The sequence below is a fragment of the Pseudopodoces humilis genome, chromosome 9 (assembly GCF_049639895.1).
Source record: "Pseudopodoces humilis isolate 2021_Gansu_Grassland_sample_001 chromosome 9, ASM4963989v1, whole genome shotgun sequence".
Lineage (NCBI taxonomy): Eukaryota > Metazoa > Chordata > Aves > Passeriformes > Paridae > Pseudopodoces > Pseudopodoces humilis.
This window is the reverse complement of record NC_142208.1, coordinates 4,049,998-4,073,517: the sequence shown is the minus strand read 5'-3', so window position 1 is coordinate 4,073,517 and position 23,520 is coordinate 4,049,998. Positions and strand designations below refer to the sequence as shown.

Sequence of the window (23,520 nt, the reverse complement as noted above, 5' to 3'; positions counted from 1 at the left end):
AGGTGATTCCTGTCAGGACATAATTTGTGTTTTGCAAGATGGGTACCCCTGTACTTGAACAAAAATAAGACTGTGGGAATTCAAGGCCAGGTTGGATGGGACTTGGAGCAAGCTTGGAAGGTGCCCCTGATCATGGCAGGGGGTGGAACTGGATGGAGTTTAAGGTTCCTTCCAATCCAAACCCTCCTGGAATTAAAGTAAAATGTATTAATCATACTAACAATGAAAAGGAAAAAGTGAGAGAGGAATAAACCCCAAGTCTTATTTAAAATGTCTTACTTCCCATGTTCTCTTAATGATTGCAAAACCCAAATTGTTCTTTAGAGATATCATCTCCCAGCAAGCCTGGTAGAAATTCCCCTGGATAACAGAGTTGGCCACTCCAACTCTGACTCCAGAGTGCCACTGCCACCAAATCTCCCCCTTTGCTTGGTCTTTCTTTTCATTATTTATAATAAATGGCCTGGACTCAGAATAGCTCTGCTTCAGCCCAGGTTGCAGGAACAAAGTTGCTGTGGTATTTCAGCAATTCTTTATTTCAATTAACATATTCAGGCATTCCTTCTTTCTGTTTACTCTAGCAGAGGTCTCAGATAATGTGACTACCAGGCATAAACTGTGTTATAACTTCCTCATGTGCCATTCAGTCAAACTATGGAACTTTATTTGCCTAAATGTTGATTATTCTCCTCATTCCCGAACGTGTTTTTCAGGTCAGCTCTAAATTGAGCAAGTCCTTTTAGCTTTGCAGAGCTGATTGGGAGCTTTTCTGTCCAACATCTGCATGTGGAAGCAACTTTGTGCCCAAATCCCCAAATGTCCATTAGGAAAATAGCTTTTCATGGCACATTATGAGTCCTAATCAACCACCAAGCTGTTTTCATTATTCGATATTTATTTGAATTTGTGTTTGAAGTATTACATCCAGTGCACTGAAAAGTCAGCTTGGGAGGTTTTGGCCACTTCTTTTATCGCATCCCATCACTCTTTTCTGAAAATCAAGCTGACTGTGTTGTTCTAGATGATGATATCTTCCGAAGCTGGAGGCATGATTGCCTTCCATTACTAGGAAAATGTTTGGGAGTGAAGACACTGATTTATCTTACAAGGAATAAAGCCTGTTCCTAGCTCCATTTGGGATATGACAGGTATCTGTCACCAGCGGCAGGGCTTGTGAATGCTTCAGCTGAAACCCATTTTTTATTTGCACTTCCCACCATTCAGTTGTTCTCTTGTGCTCTGAGGTGGAATTGCTGTCGTTAAAGCTTCATTAAATGCTCACAGTGGAATTTTTTGGGGGTGTGCAAAGATCAGTTTGACTGTTGCAGTTCACTTCCATTTAATCAGATTTCAGGAGAAAAAATGATGAGGTCAGGAGGAAAGTGAGGGTTGGGATGCTGTAAGAACAGCAGTGATGGGAGAGGATGAGGTTGGGGAGCAACAGAGCATCAGCAGGAGTTGTCACCAAGAGGTCCAGGGTTGATGACCACAGTGGGAGCCCATAAAGAGGCCAGGAGCAGTCAGGGATACCATGGGAAGCCCAGGCAGGGACCTCAGCGGTGTTTCCATTGTGGACTCATTCCTGCTGGCCACTCCCTCAAATCAAGCTGTGTTCAATGTCCCAAATCCCACAGATTCAACCATCCAGGAATGGCAAAGATGAAATCTTAAAGTTAGATGAGAGAGATCCATAATGCCTGTGGAAGGGAATGTAAAGAAGGAAGTTTAATGTGCTGGCATAGGGGGAGCACAGCCAGGAATGACACAACCAAATTGTCTTTGTACCCTCAGTATAGAGATAGAAGACGCAAAATCTTGAGCTGTCATGGAGTTACTTTACCTTTAAGAAAGTTTAAGTTGCTGGGATCTGCCTGGCGTCTTTTCTCCTGACCAATTATCGGTCATTGCTGAGAATTGACAGCAGTTTAGGCCATTGAAAAGTGAGATCAACTTGTGAACCCTACCTTAAAGTGTAAAACCAGAGCTCTCTTGGCTCTCTTTGTTTTCCTGGCTGGGAAGGGCGGCAGAGCCCCAGGCTTCCCGCTCCCTGCCCAGGCCATGCGGCCGGGCGGGGACTGGGCTGGGCCCAGCGTCTCCCGGCCGGGGGATGCGGGCCCTGTGGAGGGGGTTTTCTCCGGGCTCCGGCCGGGCCGGGCCGAGCCGATCTCTGGCTCGGCTGCAGGTTTTTTGCTGTGGCTGGATTCACTGGAGACTGCTGAGTGAAGAAGGAGAGAGGGCTCTGGGCCTGCAGCGGGCTGGGCGCGGCGACTGCACTCTCCAGAGCAGCCATGAGGAGCTTTCCATCGCAGACGGCTCCAGCTCCTGCACCGGCCGAAGCCACAGAACTACCTACAACAGCCTGGGCAAGATTTTAACTCTTTCATTTCCCAGATGAGACTTGCGGATTAATCTTTTTATCCAGACAGAGAAAAGAGAGTGATCAACATGAAAAGAGACTTTATAAACTACTAGTGACAAGAAAGAAAAGAAAAGGTAGAGAATTAAGAAGATGCTTTAATTAAGCTGAAATATCTTTCTGTTAAAACTATGGAAATGGACAATAAGGTCTTGAAAACGCTCCTTTAATTCATGACAGTATATAGGGAGGAATAGAGTGTTCAAAGTGTAAATTTTGAGTAAAAAGTAGAGTAATTATGGTACAGTGAAGTGCTGGAAGATTTGAAGCCTTGAGAGGCAATGAGAAAACTGTTTTCTGGTGAAGCTCACGGAAACAGATGAAGAAGACTTTTTGCCTTTGAATAACTTATCCTTAAAAATCCCATCCCTAGTCTCATGGCCCATACACACCTCAGAGTGATGTAAAAATGGGAGGAGTGGGCTCTAATAACAGCAGCTCTGGGCAGCTAACATTAGAGCAATGGAAAACTATAAGAAAAATAGTTTTTCTTGTGAGAAACTCCATAAATTAACAGGAAGAAACTTCTGTTTCTCTATAAAGACTGGTGAAAAGACTGTAGCAAGAATTGGGACTGTTTTAACCATCAAAGTTCCAAAGGTTTTGTCTCTTTTGTCATGTGAACAAGGGAATAGTGGGTAGACAGGGGATGAAAAGGTTTTTCTGGAAGTTTATTCTGGTGTTCTTATTGTAGTTTGTCAATAAACTTTCTTTCTTTTTCCCTTTTAAGTTTTATGCCTGTTTTGCTCTTGTTCTAATCCATATCTCACAGCAAGAAATAAGTAATTTTCTTAGTTATTGGTTTAAAACCACGACATGAGCCTATGAAAATTTTCTGTTCCTACATCCTTTTGCTAATTATGTGTGTAGAGAGGAAGTGATTTCCACTGCCAGGTACTAGCATGGCCCAGCCTTGGTGGATTGTGTGGGAAATAGCCTGGAGAAAAGGAAGAAATTGGGAATTAGTCTAGAGCAAAGGAGACTCAGGGGGACCTTCTGGCTCTGCACAACTCCCTGACAGGAGGGGACGGCCAGGGGGCGTCGGGCTCTGCTGCCAGGGAACAGGGACAGGACAAGGGGAAACGGCCTCAAGCTGTGCCAGGGGAGGCTCAGGTTGGACACCAGGAGGAATTTCTCCATGGCAAGGGAGCTCAGGCCTTGGCGGGGGCTGCCCAGGGAGGTTTGGAGTCCCCATGCCTGGAGGTGTCCAGGGAAGGGCTGGACGTGGCACTCAGTGCTCTGGGCTGGGGACAAGGTGGGGATCAGGCACAGCTTGGACTTGGTGATCCTGGAGGGTTTTTCCAGCCTCAGTGATTCTGGGATTTTGTGTAAAGAGTCCCTTCCTCTCTCTGTCCATGCAGACCATCCCTGCAGCGCCTGGAGCAGAAGCTGAAATGGAACAGGATCAAACCAGATTTTAATGTATAATTCGTCTCACGAGCTAAACAAGAGGGATGGAACAAAGTTAGCACTCAATATTGAGTGTGGCTCATGTCTGGTCCCTGAGGTCAGCTCTTAATTTCCAGTAATGGAGTGGGTTTTTCCACAGTCAGATGCATCTCAACAAATCACCAGTTAGTTTTTCAGCCTTTCTATTTTATTGCAAGAATGTACTGGAAATGAGAGGACTCTTTATAACAGAAAGATAAAATGAAAAGGGAAAGGGTTTGAATGTCCAAGAGGAATTGCTACCAACATTGTTTATTGGCCTGTGTAATGGGCTGTTATTGTGCCTCTCAAATGACACCAGATTTCCCTTGGGCTGCTCTGACCTCTTCAAGGAGAGTCTTATGCAAACTGAGAAAAAAATAAAACACTGTGTTTGGCAGCAACCTGTCAAAATGGAAACCAGCTCTGAATGTTCAGTAGTGACTGCCAGGGTTTGGCAAACTCATTTAGATGATGTGGCAGTGATGCTGCAGGAAAGAAAAACTGGGGACCAGGGCAGCTTTGAGGCTGCCTCAGGAGATTAAAGGTTTTGGCTGAGTACTTTTCTCTTTTCACAGAATCCTGGAATGGTTTGATTTGGAAGGGACCCTAAAGCCCATCCCATCCCACCCCCCACCATGGGCAGGGACACCTTCCACTATCCCAGGCTGCTCCAAGCCCCAAATTCCAACCTGGCCTTGGACACTTCCAGGGATCCAGGGACAGCCACAGCTTCTCTGGGCACCCTGTGCCAGGGCCTGCCCACCCTCCCAGGGAACAATTCCTTCCCAATATCCCATCCATCCCTGCCCTCTGCCAGTGGGAAGATACTACCCCTTGGCCTGTTATTCCAGGCCCTTCTAAAGAGTCTCCCTTCATGTTTCTTGTAGCCCCTTCAGGTTCTGGAAGGTCACAATCTTGTCATCCTCATCTCTGTGTCACCTGCAACCCTCCTGAGGGTGCTCTCCATCCCTTTATCTGTGTCATTAATGAAGATATTAATCAGAACTTGTCCCTCAAGGGACACCACTGTCACCCTGAGGCATTGGCCACTATTTTCCTCTCAGAAAAAGAACAGACTTCGTTTTCTAAATTAGTTCCTGTTCTTGGTGTTTATTTTATGTACTTGGGAGGCAAGCGAGAGGGAAGGAGTGCAGTTTATTAAGAGCCAGTTTAATACACTGTACACCAGTGGCGTTTATGGAGAGAAACATTATAGATTTATGATACTGTTCCTGCAGTAAAGCCATCACAGAGGTGCTCTATCAGTGCATCTTTCTTAGTAGAGAAACTGCTCTGGGTTGGTGCCAGCTCCTTTCTCACAATTTCCTTTAGATTCCCCAGGTTTCCTGCATTTCCCAGGGCTGGTTTTGGGAATTGTTACTACCTCCCCCCAAAAAAGTCATAAACAAAAAGGTGAATTTATCAGGCTACTTAAAATTCTTAGGTCTTCTTTTGACACTGTAACAATATTTAAAAAGAAAATTATTAATAGACTTTTACGGGGCAAACAAACATTTCCTGTGGTATTAAATTTTACAAGAAAATATTTCCTATTTAAAGTTATACCTCTGCTCATCTACAAATATAAAACATCAGATTTTATTTCATGTCCAGCCTATTAAGCCTCACACATTTCAATAACACATTTTTGGTGCTTCCTCACATGGGATGGAGAACTGGTAATAGATGAGGGAGGTGTTTTTAAACAGTAAATTCTGTGAGCAGCTCCAAACTCATGTCTGAAAGGATCCAAATATTAAGCTTTCAAATTTTTCACAGGAAGCAGCCCCAGATGATTCAAAGGCTTCTTGATGCAAGTGGAAAGTATCTCAAACAATGGGAGATGGAGGCTGAAGTTACAGAAGGAGATGTTCTTTGGAGTGTGTAATTTCTGAAATATATTCACAAATCACTCTGGACAAGCTTCTCTGCCTGTCCTCTTCAACAGTAAATCAAAACTCACTATCCTTAGGCACTTTGCCAGGAGAAAAGACAGGAGGAACAGGGATGTCACACAAACATGTCACTGCTCCACCTCAGAGTACAGATTGGAGGGTGGTTCTCACCTCTCTGTGCTGAAAAGCTGGTTAATGGGAAAGGATCCAGTAAAAGAAAAAGGAAATGTCAGTGTATAACTAACACTACACAGGACTATGGTGAGTGATCTGAATTGGGCTGAATATGGAAAAGCTGAACAGGACCTCACCTGATCCCTCTGGCTGAGCATTGCCAGCAGGGCTGAGTATGGGATATGGAAGGCAGAGTTAGAATCATAGGATAGAATCCCAGAATGGTTTGGGTTGAAGAGACCTTAAATACCATCCAATGCCATCCCTGCCATGGGCAGGGGCACCTTCCACTATCCCAGGCTGCTCCAAGTTCCAGTGTCCAACCTGGCCTTGGACACTTCCAGGGATCCAGCGGCAACCACAGATTCTCTGGGCACCCTGTGCCAGGGCCCCACCGTCTTCACAGGGAAGAATACAGTCCAGCCTACAATTCATTTAAAACCTTAAAACATTCTGGTTCCATGGGAAAAATGGGGGAAATTCCAGCAGGTGAAGCCAGGTACTGACCTCAGCTACCAGTGACTGAGTGATGAGGCCTGGAAGCAACCTGGCTGCTGATGCCAAATATTTAATTATAGAACCCCAGAAATGTTTGGGCTGGAAGGGATCAAGATCATCTCGTTCCAACCCATATGCGACAGGCAGAAAATTCCTGGTTTCCACTGGATTGTTCTTAGCTCTGAGCCCCTATGGACAAATCTGTACTGGTGAATTAAGCAGCACCAGGGTCTTTTCTGTGTCTCTGAAGCCAACTGGCGTGGGTTGAGCGTGTCTGTTCAATTAACACCCTTGGCCTCTATTAAGATCTGATTAGTGAGAGATGCCTCTGCCCGAATTAAGGTGCAAATGAGTCAATGTGCTAAAGTCAATAATATGGAATTTATGCAGCAACTAATGTGAGATAGAGAGATAGGAAGGAATAGAAAAGAGAGGAGAGAGGGACAGATCCAACAGAAGATTGTCACCATCCCTGGATCCAGTGCTGTCCTGCTGGTCTTCATCCTGGGTTTCTCAATGGTGAAGGGTCCCAAAGTCCTCTGGAACTTCTCCCTGTTTATACACTTTAGCAAGCAAGGAATTCACAGAATTCACACAATCACTGGGTTGGAAGAGATCTTCAAGTTTATCAAGTCCAACCCATGCCCTAACACCTCAACTAAACCATAGCACCAAGTGCCACATCCAGTCTTTTTTTAAACACATCCAGAGATGGTGACTCCACCACCTCCCCAGGCAGACCATTCCAGTACTTTATCACTCTTTCTGTGAAAAACCTTTTCCTAATATCCAACCCTTGGCACAGCTTAAGGCTGTCTCCTCTCGGTCTGTTGGTTGCTGCCTGGAGAAAGAGACCGACCCCCACCTGACTGCAACCTCCTTTCAGGAAGTTGTAGAGAGTGATAAGATCACCTCTGAGTCTCCTTTTCTCCAGGCTAAACAGCCCCAGCTCCCTCAGCCATTCCTCACAGGGCTTGTGTTCCAAGCCCCTCACCAGCCTCATTGCCTCCTCTGGACGCGCTCAAGCATCTCAAAATCTTTCCCAAACTGAGGGGCCAGGACTGGACACAGCACTCCAGCTGTGGCCTCACCAGTGTGAATACAGGGGAAGAATGACCTCCCTGGTCCTGCTGGCTGCACCATTCCTGATACAGGCCAGGTACCATTGGCCTTCTTGGCCACCAGGGCACACTGCTGGCTCATGTTCAGCCGGCTGTTAACCAGCACCCCCAGTTCCTTTCTGCCTGAGCACTGTCCAGCCACACCACCCCCAGCCTATAGCACTGCAAGGAGTTACTGTGGCCAAAAGGCAGGACTTGGCACTTGGACTTATTAAATTTCATCCCATTGGACTCTGCCCATCCATCCAACAGTTCCAGGTCTCTCTGCAGAGCCCTCCTCCCTTCCAACAGACCAACACATGCTCCCAGCTTAGTGTTGTCTGCAAATTTACTAATGAAGGACTCAATACCTTCATCCATGTCATCAATAAAAATATAGAACAGGACTGGCCCCAGCACAGATCCCTGAGGGACACCACTGGTGACTGGCTGCCAGCTGGATGCAGCACTGTTCACCAGCACTCTCTGGGCCTGGCCATCCAGCCAGTTCCTAACCAGCAAAGAGTGTTCCTGTCCAAGCCATGGGCTACCAGCTTTTTAGTGAATTAATATTCATGGGCATCACAGGTCTCTTACACTTGTTTCTAATGCTAATTAGTGCCAGCTCAGACTTTCTTTTCTTTTGCATTGGTGATTTCTGGGATTGGTGGTCACAATTCCCTGCCAGAATTCCCTTTTTCCCCCAGGCAGAGCTGCTGCATTGGCTTTCCTTGTGTCTCATAAATTCTGCCTTTTTCGTGTTCATTCTCATCAATCCCTTCTCCCCAGCTTTGTTAACCTCCTTTCAAGCCTGGGATAACACCCAGACGATTGTTTCACCTTGGTCTTATCTCAAGCTCCTGCTGTGGGGTTTCTCTGTGTTTCAGGTTCTAGGTATCCACAGAGGAATGTTCTGGGGGGATTGGTGGTTGCTGGTGGTGGCAGCTGCCATCTGTCCCTAACCTGGGGTGAGCTTTGGGTGATGTGTGTGACAGTTGCTTCTCTACACACTTTGCCACAGTGGGAACTTCTCTGGGGATGGATTTCCCAGTATGTGCCAACTGGATCTCACCTTCACCAGGACTGGAGTTAACTCCATCCTGTTACTCTCTTCTGTCCTTATCACCAGTGCTTGAGACAGGCAACTGTTCTCTTTAATCCTCTAAAACCAGTACTAACACCCAAACCTGGGTGGTGGCCCCTCCCCAAGCTGTTATTTAGGCAAGCACCAAAAGTGTCCTGGAGTCTGGAAAGCAGGGCAGGTCTTCCTGCCTTTCCTCCCTTTTGCTGTTGTCAGAGTAATTTGCCTTTCAGTAATTTGCTTGGCAAATAAACACAATGCTTCATTAGCATTTGAGATACTTATTTTCATCCTTGTTAGATACCAGGCACTTACAAAGTAACTTGACATGTATTTTAGTTTTTTCTATGCAAACGGGGAACTCGTACAACAAAATAAAGGAGATGCAAATGATCTGTTGCTAAACTTGACAGGGTTTTTCATTTAATATCGTTAGGCTCCATGCTCCTATTTTCAATTTGCTCTGAAATCTGCTTATACTGCTGTTTACTATTCCTGTCGAAAGCAAGGAAGGGAATGCAGGATGTGTTCAGGAACGACACATCCCGGGAAATGCTGAGAGAAAGAATCAACTGCACAAATAATTTGCTGTTTACAGTGTCTTAATGAAATTGCTCAGTGTAAAGATAAAAGCCTTGGGCTTGAGAGAGCACCTGAAAGCTTCATTCAGTTCCTGACATTCTTTAGGTCTTCTATTGGAAGGTCTTGTTTTGGATGGTGGTATGTTTAAGAAATTTATCAAAAAACATAGTTGCTTTTGTTTTTGTGGTACAGAAGGTGAGCCTGCCCCTGTGGGCAGCCCTGGAGGCAGCTCTGGAGTGCTGTGTCCAGCTCTGGCTCCTCAGCACAGCAGGGCCAGGGAGCTCCTGGAGCGGGGCCAGCGGAGGCTGCGCAGCTGAGGAAGGGCCTGGAGCATCTCGGTGCCCAGGAAAGGCTGAGGGAGCTGGGGCTGCTCAGCCTGGAGAGGAGCCCCAGCTGAGAGGGGCCCTCAGGCCTGGCTGGCCCTGGCTGCAGGGAGGGCTCCCAGCAGGGCCCAGCCTCTGCTCCGGGGGCCCAGCAATGGCACCAGAGCCACGGGCAGGGCCTGATGGCAGCAATTCCCCCTGGCCAGGAGGCACAACTTCTTCCCTGGGCAGTGCCCAGCCCTGAACACATTGGCCAGAGAGGCTGTGGGCTCTCCCTATGAAAGATTATAACTCAATTAGATGCAGAACAAAACATTTAGGAGGCATAATAGTTGCCAATTAGTCCCAGTTTTCTGTGTGACTCTCAGATTAGTTCTACTTCCAAGAATTGTTAATTCTCTATTTCTTGTCTCTTCTTTTGTAGGTTTTCTGTGAAAAGCCATATTAAATGTACTTCCCCCTCCAAGAGAGCTGGTGAGGGACTTGGGAGAAAGTCCCAAGTTCCAGGACACAGGGAATGGCTTCCCAGTGCCAGAGGGCAGGGATAGATGGGATATTGGGAAGGAATTGTTCTCTGGGAGGGTGGGGAGGCCACAGAGTGCCCAGAAAAACTGTTTTTTTCAGTGATTAAGACATCAGTCCAGCACCACCATGTTCACCATTAACCCAGGTCCTCAAATTTTTTGAATGCTTCCCAGAATGGTGAATTCACCACTTCCCTGGGCAGCCCATTCCAATGCTTGAGAACCCTTTCTGTGTAGGAATTTTCCCTTATATCCAATCTAAACTTCCCCTGGTTCAACCTGAGGCCATTTCCTTTCACCCTGTCCTTTGTTACCTGGGCAAAGAGACTGCCACTCACTTCCATGTCCATTTTCATTTCCACAGGGCAATAGAACAGTACAGATTCAGTTAATCACATCTAATATTCTTTCTAATTCAGATTTTATTTTTTAAGGTGAAGGTGAAGTGAGACACTGTGAGTTCTTAGCAACCTCCTCCAAATGTTTGGTTTCAGTTCCCTCAACCTTTTCTTTATGCTGAGAACTGTTCAAAGAGCTTTTGGTGAGGGTGATTTCCCTGTGGAAAAGGAGCAGGTCTGGCTGAAGGGGGAAATTAAATCAATCATAATTTGCAAGTCAGGTGACAAAAAGTTTAAAAACGTGATCCTCAGGTAACACTTTGAAATTGGTTATGTCCTTGCTGCTTCCCTGACAGCCAGGTCAGGGAAGTGTGAAATAATTGACTGGCTCTGGAGAACAACGTGGCTTTTACAGGTTTGCTTTTTCCCCTGATAACTACAAAACTGCTGCTTAAAATTGGTTTTTGATGGTAGCACTTTAGTGGCATTAGGGACTTGGGATTTAAGTTAGGAGGAATCACATAATCGTGGAGTGGTTTGGGTTGGAAGGGACATTAAAGAACTCATCCTTGTTCCACCGCCTGAAGTGGGCAGTGCCACCTTCCACTAGATCGGGTTGTTCCAATCTGTCCTTGAATACCTCCAGAGATAGGAAAGTGTGGAGAAGAAGGCAGTGCTTGATTGCTAAGGACTGCTTAGAAAGAGCCTTTCAAAGTGGAAAATAAAATTCTTTGAGGCCAGATGTAGTGCCAAGTATTCCTGATTTTCCTTTGTTTCTATTGGGATATCTTCAAACACAGCCAGGAGCTGCACTCTTGACAATAAATCTGCCCCACCTTGTGTGTTTTAGTGGAATGGGGAAAAATAGGATGGAAGTGTGTCAGACTGCTGTTTGTACCAGTTCTGGCCTCTGTAATCCATCACTCTGCTTGCTCCCAAAATCTCCTAATCTGGGATTCTGCTCCCAAATCCTGTATGATCCTCACTCAGCCACTCTCTTGTCAGTTGTTTGGAGTTCTGACTCCTTGACAGCAGTGTGACCAGAGGCTGATGCACAGTTGTAGGTTACAAAGGGTCCTGTAGAATTCTGTGGATAACAAAGGCCTTTTTTACACTTTTTAGTTCTGTGATAAAGCAATTCTCAGGAAAAGAAAGGATTTTCTCTCCCATGAATGAAGATGTTTCCCTGTTCTCATAGAAGGTGAAATAGATAAGAAATTGTGCATGTTCCTCAATCTGTTATAAAATCCAGCGTGCACTTCCTCTGTAGTGCTCCACTCCTCACCTCAAGGATTACTTTGCCTCTGGGCAAAAATAGGAGGGATCTCACAGCAGGAATATTATAAGGTTGAATTATTGCTTAACAAGACTTTTATCCAAATTTAGTTGAAGATAGAAATTTTTGCCTGGAATAATATTTTTGTTTGATGAATCCAGGGTGGCACCACGATGATCAGAGGGATGGAGCAGCTCTGCTGGGAGGAAAGGCTGGGACAGCTGGGATTGTTCAGCCTGGAGAGGAGAAGCTTTGGGGTGACCTTGTAGTGGCCTTCCAGGGCCTGAAGAAGCCAACAAAAAACATGGAGAGAGACTATTTCCAAGAGGCTGGAGTGCAAGAAAGAGAGGAAATGGAATCCCACTGCCAGAGGGCAGGGATAGATGGGATATTGGGAAGGAATTGTTCCCTGGGAGGGTGGGCAGGCCCTGGCACAGGGTGTCCAGAGCAGCTGTGGCTGCCCCTGGATCCCTGGAAGCATCCATGGCCAGGTTGGACGAGGCTTGGAGCACCTGGGATAGTGGAAGGAGTAATAGAAGAAGAACTTTAAATATGTTCTCTTCCAGCCCAGGCCATTCTGTGATTCCAGGATTCTGTGTTCACTGGGGGTCCATCTCTACATTTCCCCCTCATTCCCTTTTTCATTCCCTTTTCCAGAGCCTCAGGTTACAGTGTCAGCACCTTTCCAACATCTGGAAACAGCTGGGAGACTGGATCCAACCTCAGACTAAACACACTAGGGCACAAGTTTGGAAAATAAGTTTTAGTGGCTCTGTCTTTGGGGTGCACCAAGAAAATCCAGGCCTGCTGGCAATGCTCTTCTTTTTTTTCTCCAGGGATACTTTGCTCAGGAAAACCAGTGTGAGCAGATAAAGACGAAGGAAAAAAATCAGTAAATTGTCCTTCTTTTGCCTCCTTTATAAGAAGAAAAAGCTGCATGTAGTGCACAGAAGATGTCAAGGAAATATTAAAAACAATTATGCACAACCATGAGCAATGTTTAGACAAGCTCTGCTAATTTTAATAATTCAGGGTTAGAGCAGAGCAGTGCAGGCTCCTGCTGCTCCTCTCCGAATGGTTTGCAAACAGACCCCAGGATGGCTCCAAATTAAGGTGAAAACATTCAAGTCATTTAATTCACACCTTTAGAAACCACTGCTGATCACAGTGCTCCCAAAAATCTGCTCAATCTGATTCATTATTTAAGAGTCCTTGTGTGTTTAAAGTGTAAATCAGACTTATCTAAACAGAGAGCAAATAAACCTCATTGTTGATTGGCTTGGGAAGTGGCTCAAGGAACTGGCAAGAAAACAGGATTTACCAAACCAGTTTTAAGTATTTATTTGAGACCTGACACAGCCCCAAACTGTGCCCAGGACCTCCAAAGGCGGTAACCTGGATATGTGGGGTGAGAGGGAAGTGTGATTCATCTGGATAAAAATTTCCATCAGAATTTCCCTGGCCAAGGCCATGCCCCACTCACATTTCCTGCCTCCTCATTATCCATCTTGTATTGAGATACAAATCCCTCCCATTCCTCAGTCCCAGGGATGGATTTAAGGTTAATTCTGAAAGATGGGCTTCTCTTCTGAGACGCAAACCCAGCAAAGCTTGGCATCTCCTCAGTGGCATAAAACTGTATTTCAAAAGATGTCGTTTTTCTAGAATCAGAATGAAAATTAATTATTTGTCCATTTTCTGTTGAATGGGAATGGAAATATGGTGCCCACAGGAAAATGTGAATGAACTGGAGCAACCAGGGTCTCCAATTCATGGGGATCTTGTGCATAGAGGACCATCAAGGAAGAGGCACCAAAGGCCCTTGGTCACACAACTCTCTTCCAAAATCCTGGGCTTATCTGTAGGAAAAGAACCAAGAACCTTCATTGCTCCAACTTTCTCTTTCTCCCTACACTGAGTTTTGGGGATTTGCAGGTTCTCCCATTTAGCAGGATAGCCCTACAAGCCAGTAGCCCTTCCCTGGTCACCTTGTTGCAGAGCTCAGAAGCCATGGGCTCACCCTCAGGGATTTTTGAGTCACATTTGGCATTTGAGGTGGTTGGAGGTGACACCAATACTGGTGTCAGCTTGGGCTGCTCCCTATTTTTGGGGTGTGTAGGCACCCAGAGCCTGCCCTTGTCTTCCCAACAACCACTAACATACCAAAGGAGGCAGATCTCTGTCTGATGAAAACCAGTTTGTGTTGCTATACATTTGTCAAACCTGACAGGGAATATTCCCAAGGACTTAAAAACAGTGCTATCAGAAAATTATCCACCAGGGATCTCAGGAGGGAATGGAAGGACTGCAAACACCAGTGATATCACACAGTCTGCAGTTGCCTCCAAAATAAATCTCTGCAGTGGGCACTGATTTCATCCCTGTTTTCAGCAGCAGTATTTTTGGGAGCTGTTGTTTTTGACCTCTGGGTGTGAATTTCTGTCCCATGTAAGGACTGGTCATTGTACATTTTGCAGGTTCTGGGGGTTGCAATTTCTGGTTTAAATCTGCCCCATTGGGACTCATTGAAGCAATGGTTTCAGTGCATTCAACCCACATATTTGAAGAAAAGTTTAGGAAAAGAAATCCCAAAGTTAGCCAAAGTACATTTAAAGGAAAGTGCTTGGGCTTTTGTGTTGAGCAGATTTGAGTTAGATGAACAAAAATAAACTGAATAAAATTGGGTTTGCTTTGGCTTGGGACCTATTTAGCAGACAAAGAACAAATACAGCATTTATTAACATAGTCTCAATAAAATAAACCATGTCTGAAATAGAACTGAGATTGGGTTTGTGATAATATATTTAAATGAGAAATCTTAGATATCCCTGAGACCGTGGCTCCTTTTAAGTGCAAATCATTCTGGTTGCAGGTACCAAGTTCCATAATCAATGTACATAATTAGAGGATTTGTGTTCCCAGGAGCTCAGCCCTGCCTAGGAATATTCAAAAACTTCGTTAAATACATATTTTTTCACCAAAATACCAAAATAAACTCCAGAGTTTTCATCAGGGCAAGGTGTAAGGAACTTACTCTCAGAAGTGGGAAAACTCTCAGGGTGAAAAGTGGCAGTAGAACTGGGTGCTGTGACAAGAACCATCCCTTGCTTTGGGAATGTCATCCCATAAAGTAGGATTGTGTAAAGTTTCATTATTCCAAGCTCTGTTATGCTCCAAGGTTTCCCTCTACTGGTTCTCCCTCATCTCTTGAGTGTTTCCCTCCCCAGTGTTCCATAATATATTGGTTGAAGGTTGGATTTGATGTTCTCAGGGGTCTTTGCCCACCTTAATGATTTCATGTGGATGGAAGTAAAACTTACTGAGGTTTCTGCTCTGTCTCAAAATATCAGTACCATAGAATAAAAACCCATCAGTCCATTCAGCTGGACAGAAGATGTTTTCCTCAGGAGTTTTTGGTTGGTATCTGAAGACATCCAGTGCTGAAGGTCCCCTCTTTTTAGAGTTTCATAGTTGTTCCTGGATTTCCATGAGCTAGATGTTTGCATCTTATCCCAGTGCCTGAATCCAGTGCTACCAACCCTGAGCCCTTCCCAGTCTCTGGCCAGTTTGGGTGTTCATTTGCATTACTTTCAGGTGAGGACACAAACCCGGGTTTGTTCCTGGCTTTGCTGCACAACAGCATTTTTCTTCTTCACTTGGACTTGAGTCATTCTGAAAGCATTTTGCCTCATTGTCTGACCTCGATGAAATGCAGGATGACTCCTGGGATCATTCCCTGTGATCATTCCCTAGGATCGTTCAGGGATGATGCTGGTTTTTTGTTTCTCAAAAAGGAGTTTGTCTATGTTGAGGGAAAAATCACAGGAAGCTTCCTGGTACTAATGTGCTTATAGACTCATGGAATCTCCTGATTTGGAAGACTCCCACAAGGATCATCCAGTCCCACACTTGGCCCTGCCCAGCACACCCCAACAATCCCACCTGAAGTGTTGTCCAAATGCTTCTGAAGCTCTGGCAGCCTGGTCAGTGCCCCAGCCCCCTCTGGGTGGTCAAGCTCTCTTGACCGAAGGCTGTGACACTGGAGGAAGTTTCCATAATTCCTGAAACTTCCTCCCTGGAAAGACTGACTCAGAGTGGTTGTGTTGAGCCTGTTTATACAGAACCTTGTTGTTGTTATGTCCTAAAAATTCTAAATTACCTTCAAGAGTGGCTGTTGCCAAAGTCTTCTGGGAAGGGAAGCAAGAAATAAAGGGAAGGCTGGAACAGCGTGAAGAGGTTTTATCTCACCACTGACTGTGGGATGTGCATTTTTATTACTTCTCTGCTGTCTGATACAAAGAAGTGGATTTTCTTCTTCAAATGTTCCCAGAGATTTTAGCCTGTGTTTTTTTTTAATTTTTTTTTTTTTTAATTGAGAGCCTTTTCATTGTGTATGGGGTGCTTTATAAAGTACCAGTTTTGTTCATGGCCATTTTTGTGTCTGGTGGTGAGAGCACCAACCTGAGGATGTTTTTTACCAAGAACCAGCAATTTTTGTGTAGGTAATGGACAATCTTATGTCAGCCTTATTAATCCGTTTCTGGTCCCATTGGCTAAACTAAAAAACAAAAGAAAAACCCTTTCTCAAAGTTTTATTTGAGGGGATGTCTTACCTGTGGGGTTGCCAAGGGACTCGACCAATCAATACCAATATTGAGCATCTTCCAACTGATCAATTCTTATCCATTTAGTTTTTGTCATCTGTTGCACCTTGTTATAACAAGAGGTCTGTAAGGCCTTATCACCAGCCTGCTGGGCTGATGAGCAGGGTTAATGTCTCTGCCTTCTCAGTGTGTGAGCTTTTAAAACCTCTTGAAGAAGAGCCCATGTGGTTTGCAAGAGCCTCAAACATCTTTTTTTTTCCTCACCTGCAAAGCCAGTAAGAGCATGACCAAGGTTATTCTGGAGCCAACGAGCTTGTGGAAAAGAGAGCTGGAATTCAATTTCCAATCTGGATCTGTCCTGAGCACCCAGGACACCAGGCTAGGTGGGTCTTTGGGTAGACCTTGGGCATGTATTTGCATATGCAATAGATGCTTTTATTTTAATTATGAACCAGGATGCAATATTTTCATCCTAAAAGCAATCCTTTGTAAATTATGTTTTACAGAGCTTAGATTTTGAGTAGCAATTGAGTGTAAACAGGTTTTGGAGAGAGGGGTGTTTCCCTTCTGTATCATTCAGTGTTAGAACACATTCAAAGGAGTTTGGAAATGTTAAGGAAAATAGAAAATATTTCCAGTAGGAGAAGTTTTTGAAGACTGAAATGTAGAAAATGATCCCTTGGAGGGGGAACCTCAGTTCTGTCATCTCCTGCAGATTCATTTTGCTTTTCCACTTGAAATGCAGAGTATTGCTGGACATCTAAAGACTTTGCAGGCCACAGCCCAATCCCATAAGTACATTTCTGTGTCGCAAAAATAGGTCTAAATGCAGAGAAAAGCCTTGTCTGATGTTTGGAGGCTTTTCAACTACATTGGTCCCTTCCAACCCAAACCACTTCACGATTCAATAAAGTTTATTCCCCGACAGTCATAATTTCCTTACACTTAAAAAAAGGTCTCTGCCAATACATTCAACTAAAATAATCCCAGGATATGTCAAAATCATTCAGGAAGTGACTCCTCGTTGAGCACTGCCAGTCTCCTGTCTTCAGCAGAGCATAACCAGCAGATCCCACATTTTGTGGTTTTTTCACATGAGTCCAATGCCCTTCCCACCAAATGTTCACCAGATAGTGAGCTGTGAAATCAAAACTTTCCCTTTTATTTCAGCCTAATGAAGGTTTTCAGCTTCTGGATTCCTCTCAGGGAAGTAATCTGGTGTGAAGCAATTGTTGAAATACTTACAACATTTTATAGTTTTTCATTTTGTTGTTGTGTTTTGCAGCCATTTTTGAATAATTGCAACAAGCTCAGAAAAATTATGTTCCCTCTGACAACATCTTTCACAAACGTCTTTCCTCTCTTGTCTGGCCTGTTGGATTCTGGCTGGCTTTTTTAGCCAATGGCTTCCTTGACTTTGATTCCTTGAAGCTTATCCTGTACTAATCCCTTGGAAATCTGTATGGTTGTTCCAGAAGGTGCCTCAGTCATCAATCAGGCTTCAGGGCAGGTGAAGAAGCAGTCAGATTGTGTGGTCTCCATGGAAGATGGAAAGCTGTTCTTAAAATCTGCTTGTGGTGATGGGCAATTGTCCTAGTTTAGGGCAAATTTGGGAGAAAAACTCCAAATGGGGGTTCCCCCAGGAAAACAAAATTCAAACAACCCCCTCCCCCCAACTGGTCTGGGGAAAAAATTTCCTTGGAGAGAAGTGGAAAAAGCTGTTTATTTAACAGAAATTGAATTATATTAAACAATAAAACCTCTCACTGTTTGACAGGATGAAAAATCCAGGAAGAAAACTCCTTTTCCTGTGGTATAGCTCGGACCACTCAGGTTCTTTATCAGTCCCTCTGGCGCTGGATAGTGCTGAGGCCCAGGCCTCGGTGGGCCACAGACGTGAGCTCCTGGGGTTTGTCTGGATGTTTTTCAGTCCAAAGCAGGTTTGCACAGATCCAGGAAAAAGAAGAAAAAAGGGTCCAGGGAACCTCTTCTGCCTCAGCTAGCTAAAACTAACTAAAAAGCCAGAGAGAAGCTCTGTCCCGCTGTCTGTCCGTGCTGCAGACACCACAGTCCAGGAGCGGGATGTGTGGGAGTGATGTTTTTCCTTAACACACTGCGCGCTTCTTCTTCCCCCTCTCTTGCTCTCAAAGCCAGTCTTAAAGGTGCAGAACTTAATATATAACATAAACCAGGCGATTGGGGATACCAGTATCATAAAGTCACCCCGGGACAGAATTTCCCATCAGTATTTTTGTTTTTTAATTAGCCAGGAAAAATATCCCTGATGATAGTGCTGGGTATCCTTTAATCCTCTCCAGTGGCTTGTGCACAAAGGACGGAAGGGCAGACCCAGAGCAGAGCCCATCCCCTGGACTGGCCCTGTTGAGGGACCTCGAGGGCTGGGTCCAGTTCTGAGCCCTGAGAGCCCAGAGAGCCCTGGAGGGGCTGGAGCATGTCCAGGGCAGGGAACGGAGCTGGGGAAGGGGCTGGAGCCCCAGGAGCAGCTGAGGGAGCTGGGAAAGGGGCTCAGCCTGGAGCAAAGGAGGCTCAGGGGAACCTTCTGGCTCTGCACAACTCCCTGACAGGAGGGGACAGCCAGGGCGGGTCGGGCTCTGCTGCCAGGGAACAGGGACAGGACAAGGGGAAAGGGCCTCAAGCTGTGCCAGGGGAGGCTCAGCTTGGACACCAGGAGGAATTTCTCCATGGCAAGGGAGCTCAGGCCTTGGCAGGGGCTGCCCAGGGAGGTTTGGAGTCCCCATGCCTGGAGGTGTCCAGGGAAGGGCTGGATGTGGCACTCAGTGCTCTGGGCTGGGGACAGGGTGGGGATGAGGCACAGCTTGGACTCCATGGGCTGGGAGGGATTTTGCAGCCTCAGTGATCCTGGGATTGTGTGATTGAGTTTTCACTTGTGTGAAAAAAAATTGTAAAGCAGATATTCTGTTAACTTATGTATCAGTGAGTTACAAATAACTCCAGACTGGTTTGCTTTAGTGCTGCCATTTATGGAAAAACTGGTGATGCAGACGCATCAGATTTATCATTAGGAGGTTCCCTCCCTGGCATTTTAGCCAGGATGTAAGGAAAAATTTATAGATATCTAAGGGGGAAAGGAAAGGGCCTCTGAAATATCAGAGACTTCATAAACTAGAAAAATAAGACTTTAAGGATGGCTATGAAAAGGCTGATTTGCAAACTGCTGTCTCTCAGAGAGACCATATGGGTGCCACATGAGGTAAATCTGAGGAAAATTCAGCCCATTTTTAAGAAGAAAAGAATCCCTGGATCAAACCAAAGCAAACAAAAGTGCTTTGTGAAACCAAGCTGAGAGTGAAGCAGAGCAGAGTCCAACGAGATAGAGAATCAAAGCAGTGAGGTCAGTGAAGTCATGGTGGTTGACTACAGATTATGAAATTCATCATCACAGATTTTAAATTGCTGAGATATTTTTATAATGAGTTTGGATTACCAACCCTTCTTTGCATCATCATTGAGGCACACTAACTAGGACAATGCACCAAGTGGTGGATTTTATAGATTTGACAGGACTTGTTGAGTAGACATCAACGCTTGGCAGTGTCACAGGGTTGGAAATGAGCTGGGTTTTCCTGGTGAAATCCTCTTTATGTTAAAAGCAGTGCTTGTCCCTCAGAAGGTGCCAGGCCAAGCTACTGGAGCAGAGTAGAACTGTACAGATGTTATTGGACAGGAAATTGTGCCAAGAGCCATAAAACACCTGGGTAAAAATGATGTTTCTCATGTGGCTAAAAAGTTGTTGCTCCTTGAACTTGAAACCATTCTTTAGTGCAAAGTTTGGCAGTTTTATTCCCAAGTATTTGGCAGATTTCTTCCTGTCATCTCTATTGTGTAAGGAAAAAAGTAGCTTCAAAATAAATGAGTGAAAAGACCTTACTGTGGTGTTTTCCCCCATAGGACTGCAAGCCAGCTTGCGGGGGTTAAGATCAATGATTATTTTACTGTTATAGCAAAAAAGCATCAGCCCCTCTTGGGGCCATTCCTCTTGGATGAATATTTTTATATGGAGTCACTATTATAAAGTAAAGGTGTAAAGAAACTTCATTCTACCCTTTGGAATAAATTATTTGGGCCCTTAATAACTAGAGGTTACATGATAAATATTTTAACCTAATTTAAATGTTCTGCAGCTATTGACATTCACAGATTTTCTTTGTAACTGCTGGTGAACTTCCCCCAAAATAATTCATTTTAATATTTTGGTGTGAAACTAATTGGGGAGTGTTAATTTTGCAGAAAAATTAAATTTCAGAGCAGTGGTTATAAATGCTGTGCATACAAATCCGAGGCACCGGAGGCCAAGACTCAGGATGGTTTGTAACGCTTGACATTTGGGAAGTGAGTTGGGAGCATTTTCCACAGGATATTGTGTATGTTGTGGGGGCGTTGAGCTGACTGCTAAAAGGAAGGCTTAACTGGCAGGATGGGACAAGGTCGTCTCTCGTGAGAGCCCACCTGGAATTCTGCGCACTGTTCTGCATAGGAGGGACATGGAATTCTTGGAGCAGGTCCAGAGGAGGTCATGAAGATGCTGAGGGGACTTGAGCACCTTCCCTCTGGAGCCAGGCTGGGAGAGCTGGGGCTGCTCAGCCTGGAGAAGGGAAGGGTGTGTGGAGACCTCACAGCTCCTTCCAGGGCCTGAAGGGATACAGGAAACTAGATTGGGACAAATCATCAGGAACTGGAGTGCCAGAACAATGAGGAATTGGTTCAGACTGACAGAAGGAAAATTTAGGTTACATTTAGGGAAGGAATTCTTCACTTTGAAGGTGGTGACACCCTGTCGGAGGGTGTCCAGGGAAGCTGTGTCTGCCCCTGGATCCCTGGAAGTGTCCAAGCCAGGTTGGACTTTGGGGCTTGGAGCAGCCTGGGTTGGTAGAAAGTGTCCCTGCCCATGGCATAGAGTGGAATTTTGTATCTTTAGGATCCCTTCCAGCCCAAACCATTCTGGGATCCTGTGATTCCATGAAAAGATGCACATTGAGAGCTGTCTGCTTCTCTCAGTGCCACCTTTGTGTCGTAGCTGTAGTCTTCACATCCTTGTGCTGCAATTCAGTTTCTGTTGCAGAGCAACTCCAGGTACAAACACCCTTTTTTCCTGGAGAGCTTTATGTAACTGTGCTTTTTTCTCCCCATCATCACCTTGATGTGTTGCTCTCACTGCAGAAAATTTATTCTGAGTCTGGTTGTTATTTCTGTGCTTTCATTTGTTCGAGGTGAGATTGGGAGATGATTGCTCAATGAAGAAAAAGCTCATCTTGTTAAGTAGATAGCTGGATGTGACGGGTCTCATTGTCAATTTAAATCATTGTGCATTGCAAGTGCTTCTTCTGGCATTGTCTGATACAGCTGCAGTGTCAGAGGCAGTTTTTCATTACAGATAATAAGGTTCAGACTCTTTAAACATCACTCATAACATAAAATACCACAAAGCCGAGGTAGAAAACAGCATTTTCAGTGTCGCAGTGCTTGCAAAAATACATAAGAATGTGGATTCCCTATAAATTCCTCCCTGAGCTGTTTAATGTCGTTGCAGGCACTATCCTGGTTGACAACATGCTGATCAAAGGGACAGCAGGAGGGCCTGACCCCACCATCGAGCTCTCCCTGAAGGACAATGTGGATTACTGGGTGATCCTGGACCCCATCAAGCAGACCTTGTACCTGAACAGCACCGGCCGCGTGCTGGACAGAGATGTAAGTTCAGGATTGGTTTTCTCCACAAAGACATTCATTTCTAAGTAACCATACACAGAAGTCCTGCTAGAATATAATTCCTGCAACTGTCTTGTCCCCAGATGGATGTGAACAGAGGTCATCTGATCCTTATTTTAGGATTTTTTGGGAGCACACAGGAACTTCACTGTGTGTGCAAGAAATATTGTGGACAGACACAACAACAAAGACCAAAAAAACTCATGTTAGGGCTTTATATCCAACCAAACTTGACTCATTTGTTGAATTAAATTTTGATTCTGTTTTGCTGACTGGAAGAAGTGCTGCTTACCCCGTGCCCTTTGGCATTTATTAGCAGCCTGCTTTCCCTGTGTACACTGAATTATGAGCTGTGAGAGTTGAAGGAGTCGTGACTGACACAATTCACTCACAAAGCTTGACATGTTCCACTGAGAATGTGCTGGTTCAGATTCTTTTTTTAAGGCAGCCTAAAACATATTTGTTGTGCTTGTTCCTGATGGTGTTAAGGAAATATTGTCAGGATAAGTTTGATTTTTATAAAGAGAAACATGAAAAGCACAAAATAAATAGGAGTGTTCACATCTAGGCTAATTTCATTGAGGAGAAAACACTCTAAAAATAGAGACATTTCTTCACAGTGTTGCAGCCTTACAACAGAACCTGAAAGCAAAATTGACTTCCGAGTGCTTTAATAAATATGGCAATAATGCTGTAAAACTCAGGAGTTCTCCTTGGAGTGCAGGGAAGTTTGTTTTGTATTAGCTTGATTGATTAATTTGTCTTCTCCATGTGTTTTGAGATAAATTCATAAGTACCAAAAACAGCATGCAAATTTCTCCTCATTTCCATTTGCTGGTGAAAGGCACTAATTGAATTCAGCTGTTCTTAATTTTGTTTTAATTCACAAACTGTTTTTCCATGCAAAGCACAAAGTGTGGCAGAGTGGTCATGGTGGCAGAAGACTTTCTGGGAAAGAGTTGGCACTTCTTCAAGTGCCAGCCAGCAGCTGCTGGAGCAGCTTTGGCCTCTCAAGTTTAATTTTAAGTCAGAGACAAAAATGAGAGTCTGGAATGGAAGGCAAGGCTGGAGAACCACTCTAAGAAATGTGGGGTCTGTTCTTACCACCCCAAACCCTTCCACAGGGAGTTAGGAACCAAAATCCCTGTTGGGATTACATTACCAAGAATGGCAGTGTGTTTTCCAAATAAAATCAGATAAATAGCAAATTTCAAACTTTTCTTCCAAAACTTTAAGTATGGAAAAATGACCAGTGATAAATCAGAACTGAAGGTGCAGGGAGCTGCTGCAATGTGCTGGGATTATTCGTCCCTGGTTTCATAAACAATTTGTGCCATTGTGCCAAAGTATATTTACTTATTTTTGTAAATTCAGAATATCAAATATTTATCAAATATCTGTAATTTCACATAATTATATTCTTCTTGGGCTTGGCTAATAAATCCAGATATACTTAGTAAGGACTGCAACGTATTAAAGGCAGCCTAAAAATTCTTGGATCTTACTCAAATGAGTAGTAAAAGGCATCAC

The 23,520-nt window shown here is 44.7% G+C and overlaps 1 protein-coding gene across 3 annotated transcripts in view; it reads left to right on the top strand.

Moving 5' to 3' along the window:
• The window catches only part of PCDH15 (protocadherin related 15), a 665,923-nt gene that overhangs the window by 444,048 nt on the left and 198,355 nt on the right, over window positions 1–23,520 (top strand). For all 3 annotated transcript variants that reach the window (XM_088059571.1, XM_088059572.1, XM_088059570.1), the window contains one exon: window positions 21,812–21,972. In XM_088059571.1, coding sequence (XP_087915697.1) covers window positions 21,812–21,972 — 161 coding nt within the window. The remainder of the gene's footprint in view (window positions 1–21,811; window positions 21,973–23,520) is intronic.